The sequence below is a fragment of the Rhizopus delemar genome, genomic scaffold (genome assembly GCF_000149305.1).
Source record: "Rhizopus delemar RA 99-880 supercont3.1 genomic scaffold, whole genome shotgun sequence".
NCBI classification, from domain to species: domain Eukaryota; kingdom Fungi; phylum Mucoromycota; class Mucoromycetes; order Mucorales; family Rhizopodaceae; genus Rhizopus; species Rhizopus delemar.
Window position 1 is genome coordinate 1,953,513 of NW_027137827.1, and position 20,400 is coordinate 1,973,912.

Here is a 20,400-nt window from a genome sequence, read left to right on the forward strand (position 1 = left end):
ACTTGACTGAACTTCAGTTCCCTTGCTGTTTGAAGTCCAATAAGAGAGGGGCAACCTCAAGAAATGGATTATGAGGGAGTTTCTTTGTTTACAAAGGAGATTTTACGAAATATAAACAAGGTGCTTTCTATTAAAAAGAAGGAACCTCACGCTGACAGAATTGTTCGATTCATTGCAAGCTTCTTACAATATATGCATGAATATGGTATAACAAAAATATAGTTACATGACAGTATGAATAACCAAAATTATCTTTAGATAATAATTTAAAAGAAACAGATCCACTTCCATCGGAATCTATAAGCGAAAAGAAAGACAGCAACAGCAGTAGTAGTAGTCTGGAAGAATCAGAATCAGAGTCAGAATCAGGAGAAGAAAACCAAAAAACAAGAGAGCCAACAGTTGTCATTGAGGAAGAAGAAGAAGAGGAACAGGGAGAAGAATTTGAAACAGTGTGTTCTCGATTTGTGGAAAGTTTAATTCGGCATTTACTAAGAGGATTTACAGCAAAACGTGTCAGCGTTCGTATTCGCTGTTGTCAAATCATTGCACTAAGTATTAGTTCAATGGGTGAAATAGAGTAAGTGAATAGAAATAATTTACAACTTTTATACTTAGCTATTCTTTTTATAGTGAAGATTTGTACCAAGACTTGAAGGCAGCATTATTTGAAAGAATAAAGGATAGAGAAGCAGCAGTAAGAGTACAAGCAGCTACTGCATTATGTCGACTTCAAAGTGCGGATACCGATATTGATCCTGCTGATGGAAAAACAATACTTCAAAAACTAATGTGGGTCTTGCAACATGATACCAGCGCGTAAAGTATATACACAAAATAACTGTGATGTCTTAAACTAACAAATAAGAGGGAATTTAGAGAATTGCGTCGAGTGATTTTATTTAATATTGATCCTAATCAAGAAACGTTACCATTTATTGTTGAAAGAGCCAGAGATTTAGATGCTATCAATAGAAGAGTTGTCTATTTAAAACCATTGACCGATTTACAAGATTTTAGATTATTGACTTTTGAGCAGAGAAGCAATGTACTAAAATGGGGTTTAAATGATAGAGATCCACTTGTTCGAAAGGCGGCAGCAAAAATGTTGTCTACTAAATGGATTCAACAAGCCAACAATAATTTGATTGAATTCCTTGAAAGATTAGAGATTCTGAATGCAGGTGTAGCAGATATCGCAGAAAGTGTATTGAATGCTTTTTTTACTGAAAGAATGGACATTATTAATGAAATTACATTTGATGGTAAAATACAAATAGTTTATAAGCAATATTAACAAAGTTTAATTTAATAGCTGAGTTTTGGAAACATCTTACACCTGAAAGTGTCTTTTTAGCAAAAGTGTTTATCAAATTTTTACAAAGCAACAATAATTTAGATGAAAGATTGGATGAAGTACTTCCTGAAGTAACAGCACACGCTATCAACTTGGAATATTACTGGGACATGTATCATTCAGCCAGTGAAGAAGATAAGGCAGAGTATGAATTCATTATATCACAACTTTTAGAAACCTGCATGTGCCTCGATTATGCTGACGAGGTAGGAAGAAGAAAAGTGTTTGAGCTTTTACGAGATATTTTGAAATCATCCGATATTATAAACGATCATTTATCGAGAATCATTCGACTCTTTCGACTCATCTCTTCAGATGAACGCGATTTTACTCGAACAATGATTGAAATCATATCAGATATTCAAGAACAGTTGAATCCATTTGAACTTTTGGAGGAATCACCTGCAAAAAAATCAAAATTAGATAATGTTGATGAGTCTACTGTTAGTTCTTCACCCCAAAGAAGTCTTAGTCCATCAGTAAATGATGGTCACATTCGACTTAAGTGTCTTTCTATTTGTAAGAGTATGTTGGAAAATAGTCAAGAGGTATGCGATATTAATAGACGAATAATGAATGTTACTAAGCTATTTGAATAGTCATTTACAAAGAATTCCAATTTATATGGTCTTTTGAATGATTTGATTGTACCAGCAGTTCAAAATTCAGACACAACTTTAAGAGAAATTGGATTACATTGCTTAGGTTTATGTTGTACGTTGGACAGAGAGCTTGCACAACACAATACTGCTCTTTTTATTCACTGTATCAAATGCGGACATGATGAATTAAAGATAAAAGCACTTATGGTAACTATATTATTATTATTATTATTCTATCTTAACATTATTTAAATAGATTTTGTTTGATTTATTAATGACATATGGGTTACAGACCGTAACAGCACATTTGGATAGCGTAAGATGATAATGTAATACAAAGAGGTATACTTATATAATTATAGCCTGATGAGATGAAAGAAGTACTTGAATATTGTTTGGATGATAATAATGATGAAGTACAGGCACTCGCAGCAGAAGGTATATCTAAATTGATGCTTACTCAAAGATTAAAAGATGAGAGTGTAAGTTATGATGGAAAACATTCTTTTTTTAAAACTCATTCTCTTTCAGCTTCTTCGTCTTTTGGTCCTCTTGTACTTTCTTCCAGTGTCAGATGAACCCAACATAAAGGTGCAGCAATGTCTTTCCTATTTCTTTCCAGCTTACAGTTTTTCATCACTTGAAAATCAAAAAGCAATGGCTGCAGTTACCATATCTGCATTAAATGAAGTATGTAATATGCACTCTGATCTTAAATCTTATGAAACGATGATCAATCCACTTCAAATATCTGACATGCTTGCTGACTGGACAGATCCACGTAAGCTTGCAAAGTAAGGCAATAGGTCAATTCTTTAGAGAGGATGTTGACAATGGTTGTATAGGCTACATATTGAAAATTTGTATGAAGATGAAACAGACATGACTACTCCTGGTGTATTAGCAGAGCAAGCATTAGAATCAGTTTTAGAATCAACGGGTCATAAAAGAAAGACAATGTTACATTTTGTATTGAAATTATACTTGGATAAAGTGGACAAGGCACGCCTGAAAAAGATTCGTAGCCTAATTGAACGTATTAATACTGTAAATAGTGAATAATGCTATTGCCAATGTACTTATTGTCCATAATAGGAGCAACCTATCAAGGAATCTATGATACGTAATGCATATAGTAAATTACTAAAGAAGATTGAAGACATATTGAAGGATGAAAGCGATGAAATATCAAGAGCAGAAGAAGAAACACAAACACCTTTGGTGAATGAAGATGACATAGCTACTCAGGATGACATAGCTACTCAGGATGACATGGCTACTCAGGATGACGCGGCTACTCAAGAAAACATGTCTAGCGAAGATGATGATATAGCGACTCAAGAATAAGGTTTTATTTTTGTATAATTAAAAAACCATTGTGTAAAATAAATTTCATGCATTAATAATAAACAGGCAACTGTTTGTTATATGAATACCGACTTATTTGGAATGGAGAATCCTTTATCAACACTGTTTATCATTAATTTTCCTAAAATCATTCCTACTGCTTTTAAAGTGTATTGGAGCAAATGTATTATATTGATGACTTGTAATCAATTGAATTAAAAGGGTATAACATAATATAGAAATAGATGAAATATTGTGAGCTTAATTCGAATGATCACTTGGGCTGTCTTTTTGTCTCATAGTCATAGGTATATTCTGTGTCATGATCAAAATAACGTCAGAATTTCTCTCTTTTCCTTTTTTTTTTCTTTTTCTTTTTTTTTTTTTTTGCCAAGCATTGATCCAGAATCCTGTTATTAGCCTATTACTTATATACACGTAAAAACTAAATAAATTCATTGAAAAGAAGCACTTTTGTGATACCTTTTGTTCAGTTCCCATAAAGCTCCCCTCCCCTCTTAAATGTAACCAAGAAAGAACTGATGACTATTTGTTTGTGGTTGTACGAACAAGACACGTACACAAATCATTTGTTACTAATCCCCTACGTTTTTAGATAAATGAACATAAAAAAAGGGTATCACGCGTTCAATTGTTCCCAGAAGGGCTTACACGCACATAAATAATTTTTTTTTATATAGACTCGGCTGTGCTATTTATGTAAAAAAGGTATTCATATTTTCTTCTTTACTTCATCTACATGTAATTTATAACTCAGTATGTCTTGTTCTCTTTGAATTGAATATAAACACAATTCATTCTTTATGCCTCTTTGTATCTGTACTTGGCCAGTGCGTTACATTTAGATTGTATGAGGCTGTGTGTAACTTTGCATTTACGCACATTTCCTAATAAAGTAGCAGAGTCACGGGGAAAAGATTTACACCATTTTCAGTCCAACTCATTTTGTGGTAAAAATGATTCCACAAATCTCTGTCATACTTGTAGAGACGAAAATACGAAAAATAATTTAGATCAAAGAGGGATAGATAATCTCTCAAATGTATTTAAAATAAATACAACATTGTCGAATTCCATTAAACATTTAAAAACATCTTGTTACGAAACGGTACATTTACATGCGCAAGTTTATACATAATATTATAGACAACCAAGCTTAAAATAGTTGTAGAACATCCTAAATCAACCAAAGCTACCAATTATTGAAAAACAAGAAATATTCTTACATTAATGTCATCAGAGGCTTCAACTTATAGAATCTAAATACCTACCATAAAGCTCGCTTTATTTAATATATTCTACAATAGCCTTTGGGAATAGTATATTGGTTCTATGTGTAGTTACTTCCTTGGTATCAAGATTTCTTTCTTTAATTTCAATTACGAGAATAGACTTTCTTCAGAAATATCAATAATCCCTTAACTGGAAATAGTACCGAGATATGATAACTGTAATTCTTTTGTTTTTTTGTAATTTCTGTTTGTGCTGGTTCGTCTACTTTTGATTAGCCTCTTGTATGATTAATATGAAGGTTGAAACCAGCTTCATCAATAAAGGTATAGTTCTTATCACTGTCTGCTAGCCATAATTAAAATGTAATTTTCCTTTTAAAAGACTTTTGTCCAAAGTACAACATTCACTAAACTTTCCAATTTCGTCAAATTTAAAGCACATTGTTCTTTGATATGGTAGTAAAACTGGGCTTTGCTAATAAGAGCGCCTAGATACTTTTCAACCAGTTGTTCTCTTATTTGCTTTAAAATCATAGATGCAAAATTATCAACAGGCTTTAAAATAAATAATATATGCTCTTCTCTCAATACTTTCTCTTTAAATTGACCTCTTCTCTTCTTCTCAGGAACGTCTAGAGTTTCATTTCATATTTCTAAAGAGATATGGTCAATAATTTAAATATCAGTGCATGATCTGTAAGATGCAATACATTTTTCGTTGTCGTCTTTTGCGACACTTTCTAACCTAATTATCTCTTTAGTTATACAGTGAATTATAAACTATTTTAGAGCTCTCTTCAAAACAAAAGGACAAGAAGCATCGATGAACTACGAAAGAAAAGCTAAAGTCGAGTGAGGAACTTTTGATAGTGAAAGTGTATTATCAACACATGGATGAATTATTAGGTAGAATTCAAGCTATATTAAAAATTAAAAAAAAGTTCTTATTAGATAAATTTTCTCATTCAATTGGAACTACCTTTCTTATTTTGGAAACATCTGAAAAGGCGTGATTAATTGTACTACCAAAATGCAGTCTAGTGCGACTGACGCGAGTGTAGGGAGACATTCTGTATTGTAGAACCGGGTTTTTTTTACCCGCAAATAAAGAAAACTATAAAAGCGCTTAGTTTAGCTTGTCTTTTTCTCTTCTTTATTTAAAAATGACTTGGAATCATCCTACACAAGCTGCCTCATCTACTATCTATCAATTATTAAATGAAAAACAAAAGGCTCAAGATCGATTCAGTTATAGAACTTGTCCAATATGTGAAAAAAAGCTTTTAGTTAGAATCAATGGTTCATTTGTTTACAAGTGGATTAGTCAACACTTTGCTACGTACCATCATGAATGGATGCATGTCGTTGTGAACTTACATGAATCATTCAATTAATTACCATTCCAAAAAAATCATTTCACACACACATACACGCATTTATTCTTTTGCATGTACATATTTAAAGCACACTTAAACTCTTTCTCATAAATTATCAAATACAAACACAATACCTCCCCTATTTCATTCATTTAAAAATTGTAAAATAAAATAAAAAAATTAGTTTATAAAAGTTGATGTTACTGCGAACAATCATTTATGTAATAACTGACGCCATTCTACCACTTGATACTGCCATCAACTGGTCATTTTTTTTAACTAGTTAATGAGACAATACTATCATGTCTTGTATTAATAGCGTAGTTGGTTACATATTAATCTTTACAATAAAGAACATTTGATTTATTACTTTTCTTAATATTTGTTCACAAGTTCTTTTTTAAACTTTCAATTCTATCTTGGACTGTTTGTCTCTCTTTTTACTATTTTCGTACCATTCACTTTTATCCCTTTGCTTAAAATAATAAACGAATTGGAAAATATCGTTTGTATTCCCCATGATCTTTGTATCACTTTGCCTTTTACAGCATTCAACATAAAGGCAATGATAATCTTAATACTCTTATGTTTAAAAATAATAAATAAAAGCTTTTATGAACTATCTTTACAGTCTTTATTTTAGGTATGTCTTAAACACCAATCAATGAAATCTTCCAGTGTAGAAGCATGCTGTTCCTTTGCAATCATTTTGATCACTTTAATCTTTCTTTCTAATTCTGACTTGCTTTGGGTACAAACAAACTCCCCACTGCATCTACTACAATTCTTTGTCAAATTTCCCACTCTCACTGTATGGCATCGACCACAGACTAAATCCTGGAGTTGATAAGATTTTAACCATTCTTGTACTTTTGCAATCAACAAGCCTTCAATAAACACCTTGTCATATTCTGATTGACATTGTTTACATCGCCAGGCTTTCAACTGTCCATCTTCAGACGTCATGTCTGGATCTCGGCGGAAATCCAGATCGACCACATGGTTACAGTTTAAGCAGCAAACATCCACCAGCTTATAAGTTTCGATTGGGTTTTTGAATTTTGCTTGTTCAGAAAAATCACTCAAGTCTGCAGTCGCCTTTAACAGGTCACGTTTGAGAATCAAAACAGTTTCCTCCACTCTTCCATCAAGTTCTAAAACACCACATACGAGCTTAATAAATTCAACAGCTTCGTTGATCAATTCAGTAGAGTGGCTGGCAGTATATTTACTAAGCCAACGAGACATCTTTCGAGTTAGGTCTATTTGAATATATTCCCTTAAATGAATCGATCTGTCATCATTCGTGGGTTCATCTGTTTCCATATCCTGTACTGTAATCTCACGAGGATACTTACGCTTGTACTGAGTCATGGTGTAAAGATAGAGTGAGGTATAGTGGCCAAATTTAACTCTTGCTTCCATAGGTAAATGGTTTTCAATATTCCACTGCTTTGTAATAGCAGGTACACCATCCACATAATTACCCACCAAGACTCCGGAAAAGTTTTTTTCGTCCATCCAAATCAGCACATCCCAATAGACTCGGTGTTTCATGACTAGTGCTTCAAACAGTTGCTTTCTATCAATCGTTCGGTAAAGATATTCAAAATAAGAGATTGCACTTTCAGAAGTCTCCTTTGTGGCCGTAACCAAGATCCGGTGAAAGTTGGCAAAGACAACTTTTGCGCCCAAACGTTTCAGTTCGGCAATCAACTGCATAAAGACTTTCTTCATGAGATTATGGATTAGATCATAAAGGCAAGGATCATACATGCACGAATCAGGGCTCATCAACCATCGTTGGAAAGTGTCGGCCAAGTGCTCTCCAATCTTGTTACCTCCCGAAATAGAATTATCCATCCAACGATGTACGGTCGACCGAAGAATATAAAGTGTTTTGCTAGACACCATACCACCACCAAAACTGGACGCGGCGACAACTGTACCTTTTGTATATTCATCCAGTGTATGTGATGCATTATCAAAACTATTGTTTCCTGCTGTACCCTCCAATTCATTAATCACGGGCGAAACCAACAAGGTGTTTAAACACAGCCGAGACAGATCAAAGTCAGCACAGACTGTTTCGTAAGCGCCTTGGAAGTTGAGCTCTGGGTTCACAAGTCCACCTGTGATTGAAATCGTTTCGTCTTCTTCACGACCACCCAAGTCGGGTAATTTAGTAGTTGACCACCAAATGATCATGTCGTTCTGGATCATGGTTCGAGCAAATATGACATCAGACATAAACACATAGGGATCTTCGGGTATATTACAAAATGGAACATTGGCATAGCGAGCTTGAGATAGTCTTTCATCCACTAAGGAACCAAGCTCCATATAGTATTTAAATACTCGCTTCAGCATTGGCTGAACCCAGTTCAGCGCGTCAAATTTTTTATCTTGCTGGGCTGTAGGAACTCTTATATAAGGGAATTCAGAGAGCATACGGGCATATTGAATGAGGTGAACAGACGACCTTGGAGAATTGATAGCAAGGATTGTTTTTCCTTTTTTTGCGTCTTGGTATTTCAAAAGAGCCTTGTTTATTGCCTTGAGTGCTTCTCGTTCATTAGAATGATAGCTTGTTTCAAAATCCATCGTGTTGGGTGCTTGGACAGCATCGTCCATTGTTCTTTCTCTATTCATGGCATGGTATGCTTCTTTGTAGATACGCGCCACATTTGGCATTTGCTGACTGTTCTTGTTTAACCCTACTACAAAAATTTGGGAAGTGGCAAGCGTAGAACCAATAAGAGCAAAGAAGTGACGATTATCAGAGTGAGCATGAAAGAGATAGAGATAGTGAAATGCTTTTGGATCACTCATATACTTGGAGCTGAGTTCAGTTCTGTTTCTTAATTCAGACAAGCTGAATTGGTCATCTATGCGGCGACTTGCTGTACCACTTTTCTTCTCAAACTGACAGACAGAACCCAAGTTTAGAATGGCACGAACGATAAGAGGTATTTGTGTCTCGAAATATGATTCAGTAGAAGGATGATTAAAGATGCTTGCAGATTTGGCCACTTCCACTTGAAATTCATTTTCGGGCATTGTTACTCGGAAGAGATTCAAGCTTGTATATGATCGAGGCAGCGTACGAGAGCATCTTACTAATTCACAAGTTGGATTTTGATCCTTGACTACATTATAGTCATCTTCTGTACAATTTATATAAAACATGCGTGGAATAGCCAATCGGATACTGTACAATTGATCTTCGACCATGACCCACAGCTTGCACTCTCCAGGTATGTCAGTTTCTGCGATCTGAATCACTTCCCACAAACTATTAACAAGAGAACCAGTCTGCCTTCTAAAATAATCACCAACACCATTGAGTGAATTTCTAGTGGCTAGCGAGCTACCCAATTCCTCTCGGTTGTATGCGCGAATCATTCTTTTTCGTTTCCATTTTCGCTTCTGAAACTCAAGCCATGCAAGATAATCTTCTTCTATATTAGGCATATTTTCAGGTCGATCTTCTTCAGGTAAAGGTGCTCTAAGTTCTTTTGAACGTTTGATTTGAAGTGGATTATCTGTGCTGTCCGACAATTTACGTTTTTTTGTTACCCTAGCTATTTTAGGAAGAAGACCGTTGGTTGCAGTATGAGATACATTCAACTCTTCAATATCATCAATATCCATACTTTCTTCAAGTAGTGGCTTTTCAGCACGGGAAAAGATATCGGTAATCAAGTACTGTCTTTGTGGGTCATTCTTGATCGCAACACGCTTAAACAGCCAATCGGGATGTCGAACCCGAGGTACAGGATTAGAAACTTTTTGCATAGCAGCAGGGATCGTAATCAACTTTTGAATAACGGAACCGAAACGGTCAAGGTAATATTCCCAGTCTAGAATATCACGAATGTCAAATGTAGTTAAAGAATTATCTCCCAACCATTTACGCAGATAATGTCTTTTCACACTTTCTTCTGATTGAAAGATAGCGATAGGAACGGCACGCTCAGAGACAGGAAGACCATAGGGTCGAGCTGATATAATAAAACTACAAGCCAATCCTTTATCCTTCACCATCTGATCACCCAAGAATTCAGCAAGACGCTTAGCTGTGCTAATCGAGGTCGATTTTTGTGTACCGTATTGTGCAAGTGATTTTGACATACTTCTGTTTTCTGCAATTAGTTCAAATAACTCTTCATCACTGATGTTTACAGCTCTGCTATACAACACATCCAGCCATCGATCAGCTACTTTGGCAACTGCAGAATAGCATTCTTCAAGTGTTTTGCCTTCTAAAAACACAGCAAAAATTTCTGTCTGAAAAATTTTGATAAGTTTCAGTTCACCACGACGCTTAACTTCAAAACCCTTCAGTTCGGCAAGTGATCCATCCATATCAAATACAGCATATCTTTTTTTTAGTAACTTGTCTTCCTCAGTAGATGAAGGTAAAATCATTGCTCGATAAGGACCATCAATTTCAAAAAAGATACTGTTTTCTTCGCTAACAGAGTATTCAAATGTTTCAGGGTTCACAAGACGTTGATATTGCTTATTTGTATATTGTGCATGTACCAAATGATTCAACATTGTACATGGGTAATAAATACGGAGAGACTTTCCATTTTTTAAAGAAAAGGTAAATGTTTCGGGAAATGATTTTGGCAAAATACACCAAATACCATCTGTATCAAGCTCTAAAGGACGACCAAGACGTTCAACCAACTTACGGGCCATTTGAATGATATTAGAACCAGTTAGACACACAATGCCAGCCATTTCCAATGAATGCCAACGAGCACCGGGTCTCATTACATAGCCATAGAAAGAGTTTAAAATACATTTGTGAGCCAATTGAAGAGAGTCGAACAATACAATCATGTTTTTAGCCTCCCCAATCTTGGTCACAGAGCCGTCCTTGATTGCTTCGTCTAATTTTCCTTTCCAAGTTTTGTGGAGTCCTTTATATTCATAACGACGATCACGGAACGCACGTACTGTTTCAATATAAAACGGATTTTCTCTTTGACAAATAATTGATTCACGTTCTACAACTTTAGTCTCTTTTTGTTTAGAGTGAGCTTTTTTAGAGTAGTCCTTCAAACGCGCACGCAGCAGTGTTGCTTTTTCTTGTTCGCTAAGGGAAAACCAAGTTCGGCGTTGTTGATTTGCATATTTAGGAGGAAAAGTTTCAGTAGTAAGTTGGTTTTCAATCATTCGGTATTCATCACGCTCTGCTGGAATGTATTCACCACGCCATAACCATTTCATTCGACGATCACAAGTCTTTCCCGGTACGTTAAAATCGCAAGTTGCGCACATGGCTTCGTCAATCATGGCATCAGGTTGAAGACGGTTTGTCAAAATAATGTTGGGATACATGGCTGCAACATCCAGGTGATAGATTAAGGGTGGTTCCTGACGTATAGGCTTGTCTCGAAGAGCTTCCAATTTTTGCACAATGGCTTGCTTAACCTCTTCATAGTTGGCAATGTCTTCCATTTTCTTCTTTTCTTCTACTTCAATTGTAAACTTTAGTGCATGGTCCAATTGATCTATTAACTATAAATAGAGATATATAAGCATACATATATTCACGCGTCCTTGCTGTCATTACCTCTTGTGCTGCACTGGGATCGAGTTTAAAGTCTGAATTAATATCGCTTCGAAATACGCCAGCTTCCAGCGCTTCAACGTGTCCACCAACATAAGTCTCACTTTCTAAGAGATGTCCTTCATAAAAAGAATGTGCATCATCCATATGTTTGTTTGGTATAATAACATTCACTCTATATGCCTCAACCTAGAACAACTAGAATTAATTGTATGAAACCATAATTGATGACGATATATTACCATAAGCAACTGTTCACAAAGTGTACCCGTACCTTTTCTTAAAACCTCATCAGGGACCAGGGGAATAATATTACAGAGGGAGAAAATAAAGGGATGAACATATTTCATATAAAGGTAGTATGTAGCCACAGCATCTGAAACTGAATATTGAGCCAGAACTTGAGGTTGCTCACTTGCAAATCTAGTCATATCTTCAGGGTCCAATTCCAGTGGATTATAACCCAATTTGATGGTTGTTACTGCTTTCAAACCTTGACTTCCGTTAGGCAAGTATGAATCACGCTGTACCCATCTAAATGCATCCATATGTGAAGCATGTTTACATTTGTATTCATCTTCGTCATCTTTATACACACCAATTTCGTGAAACATGTCTATTCCATGTACCTTGGCTCTTCCTTCTACAAATGGCCAATCAAAAAAATCACCGTTATATGTTACAAAGATATTTGGTTTGGCTCTTTGAACATGTTCAAAGAATCTTCTTAAAACACCTTCTTCGTTATCCTCATTAAAAATTGTGAATGGCCCTTCAAACTCTGGTTTTGGTGTGTATTCAAAATCCTCAATGTCTTGGCTGACAATCTCTCTGTTTGTAATTAGATAACCCTAAATAGATATTCTCAATGACTCGCATCTAAAAAAGCAATAGATATTACCCTCCCGTCAATCATATAGGAAATCATCATAATTTGATCTATTGTGACGTCTGGAAATTTCAGTGGAAGTTTTGTTGTTTCAATATCAAAAGCAAGAATAACAGGTTCTGGACGATGAACAAGATCTTTGCGGTGAATGAGTTCAACAGTATTGTCATCTTGGGCTTTAACGGTGTACCATAAACCAACACGAATATCTTTATGCAATTGTTAACATTGTCAATTTATTATACTTCTTTGCCACTTACCAAGATCAATTGCCATACGAATATGAAATGGAATATCATATTCACGAATATCAATTACATTTTCTAAAGTTTCATCTGGATTTCTTCGAGCTGTCGTGCGATTTGAATTTGTATGGTTATATTTGATTCCATTTGTAGTGCTATAAATAAGAAATAATCAATGAAACTAAATATATAGGGACGTTCTCTTCTCACGTACTTCACCATCTCTGCGTAAGTATCTACAGCGTCACGTTTTGCTTTATTTTTTTCAACAACTGGCAATAAAACTCTACGAACAGTCATCAAGTCTTTTGTATTTCGAAAAAGTAACTGAATAAAAGTACGGGTATGACCAACTAAATGGTTTGGCTTTAAAAGAATTGTAAGTCCTAATACAGGCACAATATTTAATCTACATACTTGTTTAAGATCTTCTTTTTTGACTCGTTTAAACTTTTCTATAAGGCCTTCAAACCGTCTGTGTAAATAGTCTTCCACTTCACCTTCTGTTCCAGGCTATCAACTTTACTGTTATTTTTCTGGCAGAATTGGTCTGTTTTCTCTTTCTTTTTCATTTTACCTTGCAGCGAATAAAATAGTATGGACTGTATGATTTGGTTGCTTTAAATGTTTCGCCATTATCATCACGGAAATAGAAATCGACAGCTGATCTTCCTCCTGGCCACTCTGAATCTTTAATTAATGTCTAATAAAAAGAGTAAATCCATGATTGAGTTGATGTTTATATGATTTCGTTTACTTGATTCATATTCAATAACCACCCTAATCGTTCTGGACCTTCTTCATACCGTTCAAATCCAAATCTAAGTTGAATTTCATCCTCTATACGAGCGTCTTCAAATCGTTTGTCAATATTAGAAGGTGTATATACTTTGTCGCTTGAAGGTATTCCAAATTGTCGAAAAGAGGTGGTGGAAGCTACGTTTCTATTGGCGGGTTTCTTGTTATTGAAACGTGAAGACATTGTGATCGCCTCAACTTGTCAAATAGAAAGGAAGGAAAAAGCTAGGTACACACGAAGAAACGCGAAAAGTAGGTTTATAAATTTTACTAAACCCGAAACAGTCATACTCGCGTTTTTTTTTTTCTTTTTATTTCCGAAAAAAAAAAGATAGATATGCGTATATGTTTTGTGCTTTTATGATAAAACATATATTGTATTATCAGGAGTTAAAATAGGGATTACGGTGTTATTTTAAATTGATAATCTAATTATGCAAAGAAGAAAGAGTAAAATGATATAAAAGAAAAAGTAAATCACAAGAAGACGGTGCCTGAAAAAACACATAGTTATTATTAGATTTAAGTAAATGCTTACACTGTAGTTTGATCTTGTTATACAACTTTCAATTAAAACTATTCACAGAATTAAAATTATGTTTTACACTGTGTGGAAAAGAAAAAGATATATTGGAGTTGCTTGTATAATTTGAAAGTAATAGAAAAACACTGTTAAAAATGAAACTAAAAGCAAATATTGTGCTTTTGATGTGCTGTTATTTGCATATACCTAACTACGGCTTTAGACAGTGACTATTTTAATTCGCTTATTTGTTCTTGTGTAGAAACAATAAGAATAAATGTTACACGAGTGGCTTGATTTAAACGTGACTTGGCAAACAGTACTTTTGGTATAGCATAAATCACAAAAGCAAACAAAGAAATCTACCAGTTTAAGAAAGTATCTAAAAGATCTCTGAATATCATTCAAAATGAGGTTTGTGTGTTTCTGAAAAGGCTAGACAATAGGCTTGTACTTCCGCTATGTGCTTACCCTATGTTGGTATAATCACAAAAGCAGTACTTTAAAAGCCTATTGTCCCACTTTGCTTCAAATAAGCTGAGTGAAGAAGAACTAACATTGCTTACGACTAAAGAGGATAATGAAGCTGCACTTTATTTTGGCGTGTATAATAAATAAAAAGTATTTTTAATAAAGACCTCATCTTGCTCTTGCGTGAATATCAGTTATCCAATCATATATAAATATTTTAAGATTATGTCAAAATGTGGTAAGTTATATAATAAATCGAATCTCATGTCTTTGGTGACAAACTATGAATTATCAATAACATCCTGACACCAACTGGAAAAATTGCTGGGAAAGAAAATCATGTCAGAAAAGCTTACTTTGCTAACTGTGTCATCAAAGCCATGATCAGAACAAAGTATGCAAGAAGCCGAAATGATAAAACATCGAAAAATTTTACAGCTTGTATCAAAACTCTTTGATATATCAAACTTCATTTTGTAAGATTCATCGATAATCAAACACACTTTATTGTTCTTGCTTTAGTGTAGGAGTCTTTAATTTTAAAAGCTAAAGGGCAATTAAAATCACATAAGAAAAAGCCTAATACGCTTCTAAAAATAACACTTGCATCAAATTATTATTAGAAGCATTATCAGCCAAGTAATCATGTATTCTTTTTATTTTTTTATTGCTTTTTTCTTATTTACATAGAACAATATTTAATTAAAGTATCAAATAAAAAACTTATAAATAAACTTTAGGATTCATTTTGTTTATAATTGAGCCCCTTATTTTTTACTTCTTTTAGTGAAAAATACACACACTTGATCTTAGTTACTGCACGCATTTTGTTGGATATGCTTAGAATTTTCACAAAAGTGATTTATTCGTGCAACATCAATCCAATAGATGGTTACACGATATAAGAAATTCTGTCCAACGTCTGCTGTTTTTAGCACAGGTTCTTTTGTTGCGCACTCCAAGCCTTAAAAAGAGAGAATAGCAAATAAATTTTTTGTTTTTTTTCCTCTTTCTCTCTTTGTGAGAGTCGTTATAAGATAAACTGTGGCTTTTGCTTATTTTGTATATTTAAGTTCTTTTTCTTTTGTTTTCTAAATTAGCATTCCACCTTAATGAAATATAGTGAAACTGTATGCTGTTGTGTTCCAGTACGACTTGGTGTTTTCATAATATCGCTCATAATTACCGTAAGCCATCATTTGCTATTGTGGTTAACTTGACATAAACATAAATGAACACATGTATTTATATGCTTAAATAGCTTTTTTATCTATCGCTTACTGTTGTAGTATTTGTTAAAAAACAAGGTACAAACAATTAAATGAGCAATTTTCATATTTAACAATGTATCTTTGAATAGATCTTGAAGACTGGTCAACTACACAACATGATGTTAATACACCACTAACAACACAGGCATTTAATGGCGTATTTTATTCATTTTCCATCAGTTTCATAGTATATACATTGGTTTCAGTATTTGGAGTAGTTTCTGTTATCTCAGTTAGTATAATTTCATTTGTCTAAGAAAAGCTTGGTTGATTTTTTTTTTAGCAACATCGACGCATGGTTCGAATATATCACGTCGTCAATTGGTTTTTTGTACTTTTGTTGTTCACTACTTCTGTCGCATTTTGGGTTTATTTTAAGGTTAAGCAGGAAGTTTATGTTAACGACTGTCAAGCTCAGCAAAATCTTCAAAACAATGCAACTGCGAGCATTTATTATACACAAATATTAATTCCAGGAAAACAGTTAATTGCCCCTGGATCAGATAAAAGCGAATGCATAAATTTTATCAAAAGCCTGGTCATTGCTTCAGGTGTCTGCGTTTTTGTATTCAACTTTTTGCAGGTAAAGAAGTAAAATAGAAAAAAGATGAACCATAACACATCCTTCTAAAAACAATTTGTAGCTTTACTGGGCTCGATCTATTGGAAAATATGCAACTACACTGAAAAAACACTACCAGCATCAAAGATTGGAAGTTAAAGATGAAGATTCTGTTGAAAGTGATTAGTTACAGATACCCCTCATGCTCGTATTATTTTTGTAAAAGTTGATTCAATACAACATCAATATATTATAGCTTACATGAACTTTTCTGATTTAACATATTTTTTGCTTATTCACTTCATGACTCATAAAACATTTCAAAACAGCTCTCTTTTCTTAAACATTGTTTGAATTCAAATACCTGATGAGTTAAAAGACCATTTTTAATAACTGATAGTCATCCTTTAAATTCAGCCAATGTCGCTCTCTTGGGCTGAAGGACAGATATCTGGCCAGTTTTTCTGCTATTTACATCAGTAATACGAAAAAGCTAAGCAGGAATAACAAGGGCTATTACTGTTATCAAAAAGTTCCTTTCTTTTAAGGTCGCTATTAATGTTTTTATTTTAATCCATTGCTAAACATAATTCTAACATAGGTTACTTTTATTAAACCCTGTATTGTTTTTTCATTAAGGACTTCTTTTTTACTTTTGTATTTTAGAGCCTAATGCTTTTAATTTGCTTTGATGTTCAAGTTAGAACTCTAGAGTAGATGCAGTTGCTTTAAAAGCGCTTCCTTAGCTTCATTCATAGAAGCTTCTGTTTCTTGATCAAGCTACTTGAGTAGCTTAGCGAACACCTTAAAAACGTATAGCTTTAGGTGTTAAAAACTTAAATCCTCATAAAAAAGCTTGGACAGCAATTTTGAACAGGGTTTTACGTGTTTTTGAAAGTAGTATACGGCTTTTTCATTTTTAAATTTCCGATACATTTGCTCTTTGAATACTAAACCAAAACTTTTTAAACAGTAAAGGATTCCAAAACTATCTTTGGATAGAAATCTATAGCTATTACTTGCTATGATTCACAAAAAGATATTTTGATCCTTTAGGATTTAGCGTAAATGGCTTGTTACTAAAGTACAACTCGTTGACTGGGTTATTGATTGGCTGATATGGGTGGCTTATATAACCAAATTTTTTCTTAGAAGGGGATTCTTGGACATTTCGATTCTTTCTCTTTCCTTTTAGCTTTTGATCTAGTGAGTTGACAGAAAATGAGCTTGTAAAGAAAAAAACTTAACCTGCTTGCAATAGCTAAAATGGCCCCTGTTGCTAAGTCCAAGAAGAACGCCGAGTCCATCAACTCTCGTCTCCAACTTGTTACCAAGTCCGGTAAATACACTCTCGGTTACAAGAGCTCCTTGAAGACCATTCGTCAAGGAAAGGGTAAGTACTCAGAAAATGAAATGCTAAAAAAGAAACTTCGAATGGCTTGATTTATTTCATTCGATTTTTCTTTCAATTGAAATTTGTATGAAATTCATAAAAAATTGAATAGCCAAGTTGATCATCATTGCTGGTAACTGTCCTCCTCTTCGCAAGTCCGAAATTGAATACTATGCTATGTTGTCCAAGACTGGTGTTCACCACTACAACGGTAACAACATTGACCTCGGTACTGCTTGTGGTAAGCTCTTCCGTACCAGTGTTCTCTCTATCACTGATGCTGGTGACTCTGACATCTTGACTGCCCAATAAGAATCTTAGTCTTTTAAAATAAAGAGAGTTCTTTTTATCAAAAGTCGCGTCTGATTTTTGTACAAATATTTTGGTTGTGCTCTTGACAGATGAATAGGAAGGGAGACGTATATAAAAACTGTGCAGACATGAACATATTTTTTACCTTGTATTTTTAAGGGCATCGCTGATTAAGGACAAAATAATATAGCTTGATGTTTAATCAAGAAAGATTGTGTGAGTTTTCTTATCAAAAAAATAGCAAGTTTATCTTTTAGTTTTTGAGTTGCTTGAATTTATTAAAAAGTAAAGCATTTAATTTAATTTAAGTGGTAAAAGTAGAAGAGGTGGATCCTTTTCTACCACCAAATATTTTCGAAAACGAGACCTTCTTTCTTACTATTGAACGTATTTTTGAATGGCCACGTCGTTCCTTATGAGGTATAGGGGGCGGCGAGGTAGACTTTTTAAATGATGAGACTAATGCTGATTTTGAAGGAAAAGATCTACTTTTCATCATTTTGATACTTGCAGGAGATTTGACGTGTTCTTTTTGTTGCAAAAAGGAGCATGCCGAGAGTCTTGCTGGTTGTTGATTTTTTTGCTGACATCTTGGTGCCAAGTTATTGCTAATAGGACGAAATGCGGATACACTTGATTCGCTTCGAAGCATCATATAGGGTTTCTTGCTTTTCTCTGCTTCTTTGAGTGGTTGGATTTGCTCAAAGAACGTATTATCAGCCTCCACTTTTTCGTTGGCAAATTCTTGGTTGGTGAATACGACGGATGATTGACTTGATCTTTGATTACTTCCAAACCAACTTTTCCATTGAGCGCCTAACTGCGAGGACATAAGACTATCACTACTGTAAGTACTGCAGGCATTGTATTCTGGACGAATTTCTCGCCATGAAGTAGATCGACGCAGATATTGCTTCTTTGAGAGTTCAGAAAGAGAACAGAGAGGGTCTGGAGAAGACATAGAGGAATGCAAACGAGAGCTAGGCTCGTGAAAAGCACCACATTCTGTCTCCTCTTCTCTTAATCCAAACCCTTCTTCTTGGTCATCAAGTAAGGACAGATGACTCGCTGACTCTGCAAGAAGATCGTCTTGCTGCTGATCTCTATATGCTGCTAGTATGGCCTCTGTTTCATCTATGCTTTCATCTTCTTCATCATATGGATGAATATACCTTTCAGAATCTAGACCACAATTCAGATGTGCAATTATTTTTTCTTCACAAGAAGAAGAGGATACAGAATCGTAAGTGTGTCTAACAAGTAAAGGAGCGTGTACTTCATCATCATTATCTGAACCAGTCAGAGAAAATCGTTCCTCTTTCATATCACAGTCTTCATAAAGTCCGAAGCCAACCATCATTTCTGGATCACCTAGTGCCTGAAGTAATTCTTGACGCGCATCGAGGGATCTTTGCATTGATTTTAGACTCAATACATTCATGGTATGCACAGCTTCGGTCAGGCTAAGAGAATCGCGAGCGCTCCAAGCCTGTGCACATTGCAACATTTGCTTTGAATCTAACCATTGTTGATCTAAATAATGATCTATGAGTCGCATCCAGGCTAATTTCACATAATCTTTATTAGGCGTCTTTGGTGTGTTATCAATTAACTGCTGCTTCCAGGATTTTATAAGCGTTTCGTATTCTTTTTCGACTACTGGATCATAAGGGTGAATGAATGGCTTTTGGACGTCCTGCGCTTCTGTATGAGTATTATAATAGAGCATAATGTTGAAAAGAGTGTAAGTGGAGTTTGAGAATAAGTATGATAAAAATAAGTTAAATGAAAGTAGAAAAAAAGATAAGTTTATTCATCTTTTGGGATATTCAATCTTGATATACAAATTAGTGTGCCAATTTTGACATATATTGCATTCCATTGAAGAATTTCAGGGTCTCCCCCAACTTTCTTTGATTTGTATATAAAAGGAAAAACAAAGGCTTTTCTTTAACCAAAAGCTAATAATATGTTACAATATACTCTATTTCTTATCCAGACTTTAATAAAAATGACAGATGAATCAAACTGTTATAGCGTCTGATCCTTTAGATCACTTTTTATTTATTACTTATTTAAAAATAATAGCTTTATGAGTAATACCATGAGCTAAAAAGCGATCGATTCTATGGTGCTTTTTTTTAATTATCTCCTCTTCATGTAATTAATGAAATAGTATAAGAAGTATGTACGAGATTTTGTCTTCATATACATCTCAAGCAATCCTTCATGTACTCAGTTTCCATGGTTTAGACATATATACTTGAGTATAACTAACCGCTTTATACTGGGCTATCAGTGAATAGTTAATTAAGGTTTAATAAAGTACATTGAAAATTAGCACAAAAGCCATAGTAGAGTACATAGACATGCCCCCTTTTTTTTCATTAAACCTTGTGTATAACATGTAATGT

General features: G+C 34.4%; 6 protein-coding genes across 6 annotated transcripts; 3 read left to right on the forward strand and 3 right to left on the reverse strand.

Annotated features, from left to right (window-relative positions):
• Window positions 1-566: 566 nt before the first annotated feature.
• Window positions 567-3,306, forward strand: RO3G_00773 (uncharacterized protein; the record flags this gene model as incomplete). Its single annotated transcript, XM_067655364.1, has 10 exons — window positions 567-580; window positions 634-819; window positions 949-1,265; window positions 1,316-1,905; window positions 1,957-2,166; window positions 2,216-2,275; window positions 2,322-2,441; window positions 2,491-2,753; window positions 2,805-3,006; window positions 3,055-3,306. The coding sequence occupies 10 exons, from the start codon at window positions 567-569 to the stop codon at window positions 3,304-3,306; spliced, it is 2,214 nt and encodes a 737-aa protein (XP_067511465.1).
• A 2,081-nt stretch (window positions 3,307-5,387) lies between these two features.
• Window positions 5,388-5,628, reverse strand: RO3G_00774 (uncharacterized protein; the record flags this gene model as incomplete). The annotated part of the gene is made up of 2 exons (XM_067655365.1): window positions 5,388-5,477; window positions 5,539-5,628. 2 exons carry the CDS (start codon window positions 5,626-5,628, stop codon window positions 5,388-5,390), a joined length of 180 nt encoding a protein of 59 aa, XP_067511466.1.
• Window positions 5,629-6,574: 946 nt separating this feature from the next.
• Window positions 6,575-13,638, reverse strand: RO3G_00775 (uncharacterized protein; the record flags this gene model as incomplete). The annotated part of the gene is made up of 10 exons (XM_067655366.1): window positions 6,575-6,631; window positions 6,746-11,470; window positions 11,526-11,711; window positions 11,765-12,373; window positions 12,424-12,620; window positions 12,672-12,811; window positions 12,871-13,022; window positions 13,074-13,169; window positions 13,234-13,359; window positions 13,414-13,638. 10 exons carry the CDS (start codon window positions 13,636-13,638, stop codon window positions 6,575-6,577), a joined length of 6,513 nt encoding a protein of 2,170 aa, XP_067511467.1.
• A 1,922-nt stretch (window positions 13,639-15,560) lies between these two features.
• On the forward strand, window positions 15,561-16,468 carry RO3G_00776 (uncharacterized protein; the record flags this gene model as incomplete). Its single annotated transcript, XM_067655367.1, has 5 exons — window positions 15,561-15,635; window positions 15,710-15,755; window positions 15,809-15,951; window positions 16,003-16,302; window positions 16,364-16,468. The coding sequence occupies 5 exons, from the start codon at window positions 15,561-15,563 to the stop codon at window positions 16,466-16,468; spliced, it is 669 nt and encodes a 222-aa protein (XP_067511468.1).
• Window positions 16,469-17,547: 1,079 nt separating this feature from the next.
• On the forward strand, window positions 17,548-17,986 carry RO3G_00777 (60S ribosomal protein; the record flags this gene model as incomplete). The annotated part of the gene is made up of 2 exons (XM_067655368.1): window positions 17,548-17,674; window positions 17,787-17,986. The coding sequence occupies 2 exons, from the start codon at window positions 17,548-17,550 to the stop codon at window positions 17,984-17,986; spliced, it is 327 nt and encodes a 108-aa protein (XP_067511469.1).
• A 304-nt stretch (window positions 17,987-18,290) lies between these two features.
• On the reverse strand, window positions 18,291-19,715 carry RO3G_00778 (uncharacterized protein; the record flags this gene model as incomplete). The annotated part of the gene is made up of 1 exon (XM_067655369.1): window positions 18,291-19,715. One exon carries the CDS (start codon window positions 19,713-19,715, stop codon window positions 18,291-18,293), a length of 1,425 nt encoding a protein of 474 aa, XP_067511470.1.
• Window positions 19,716-20,400: the final 685 nt, after the last annotated feature.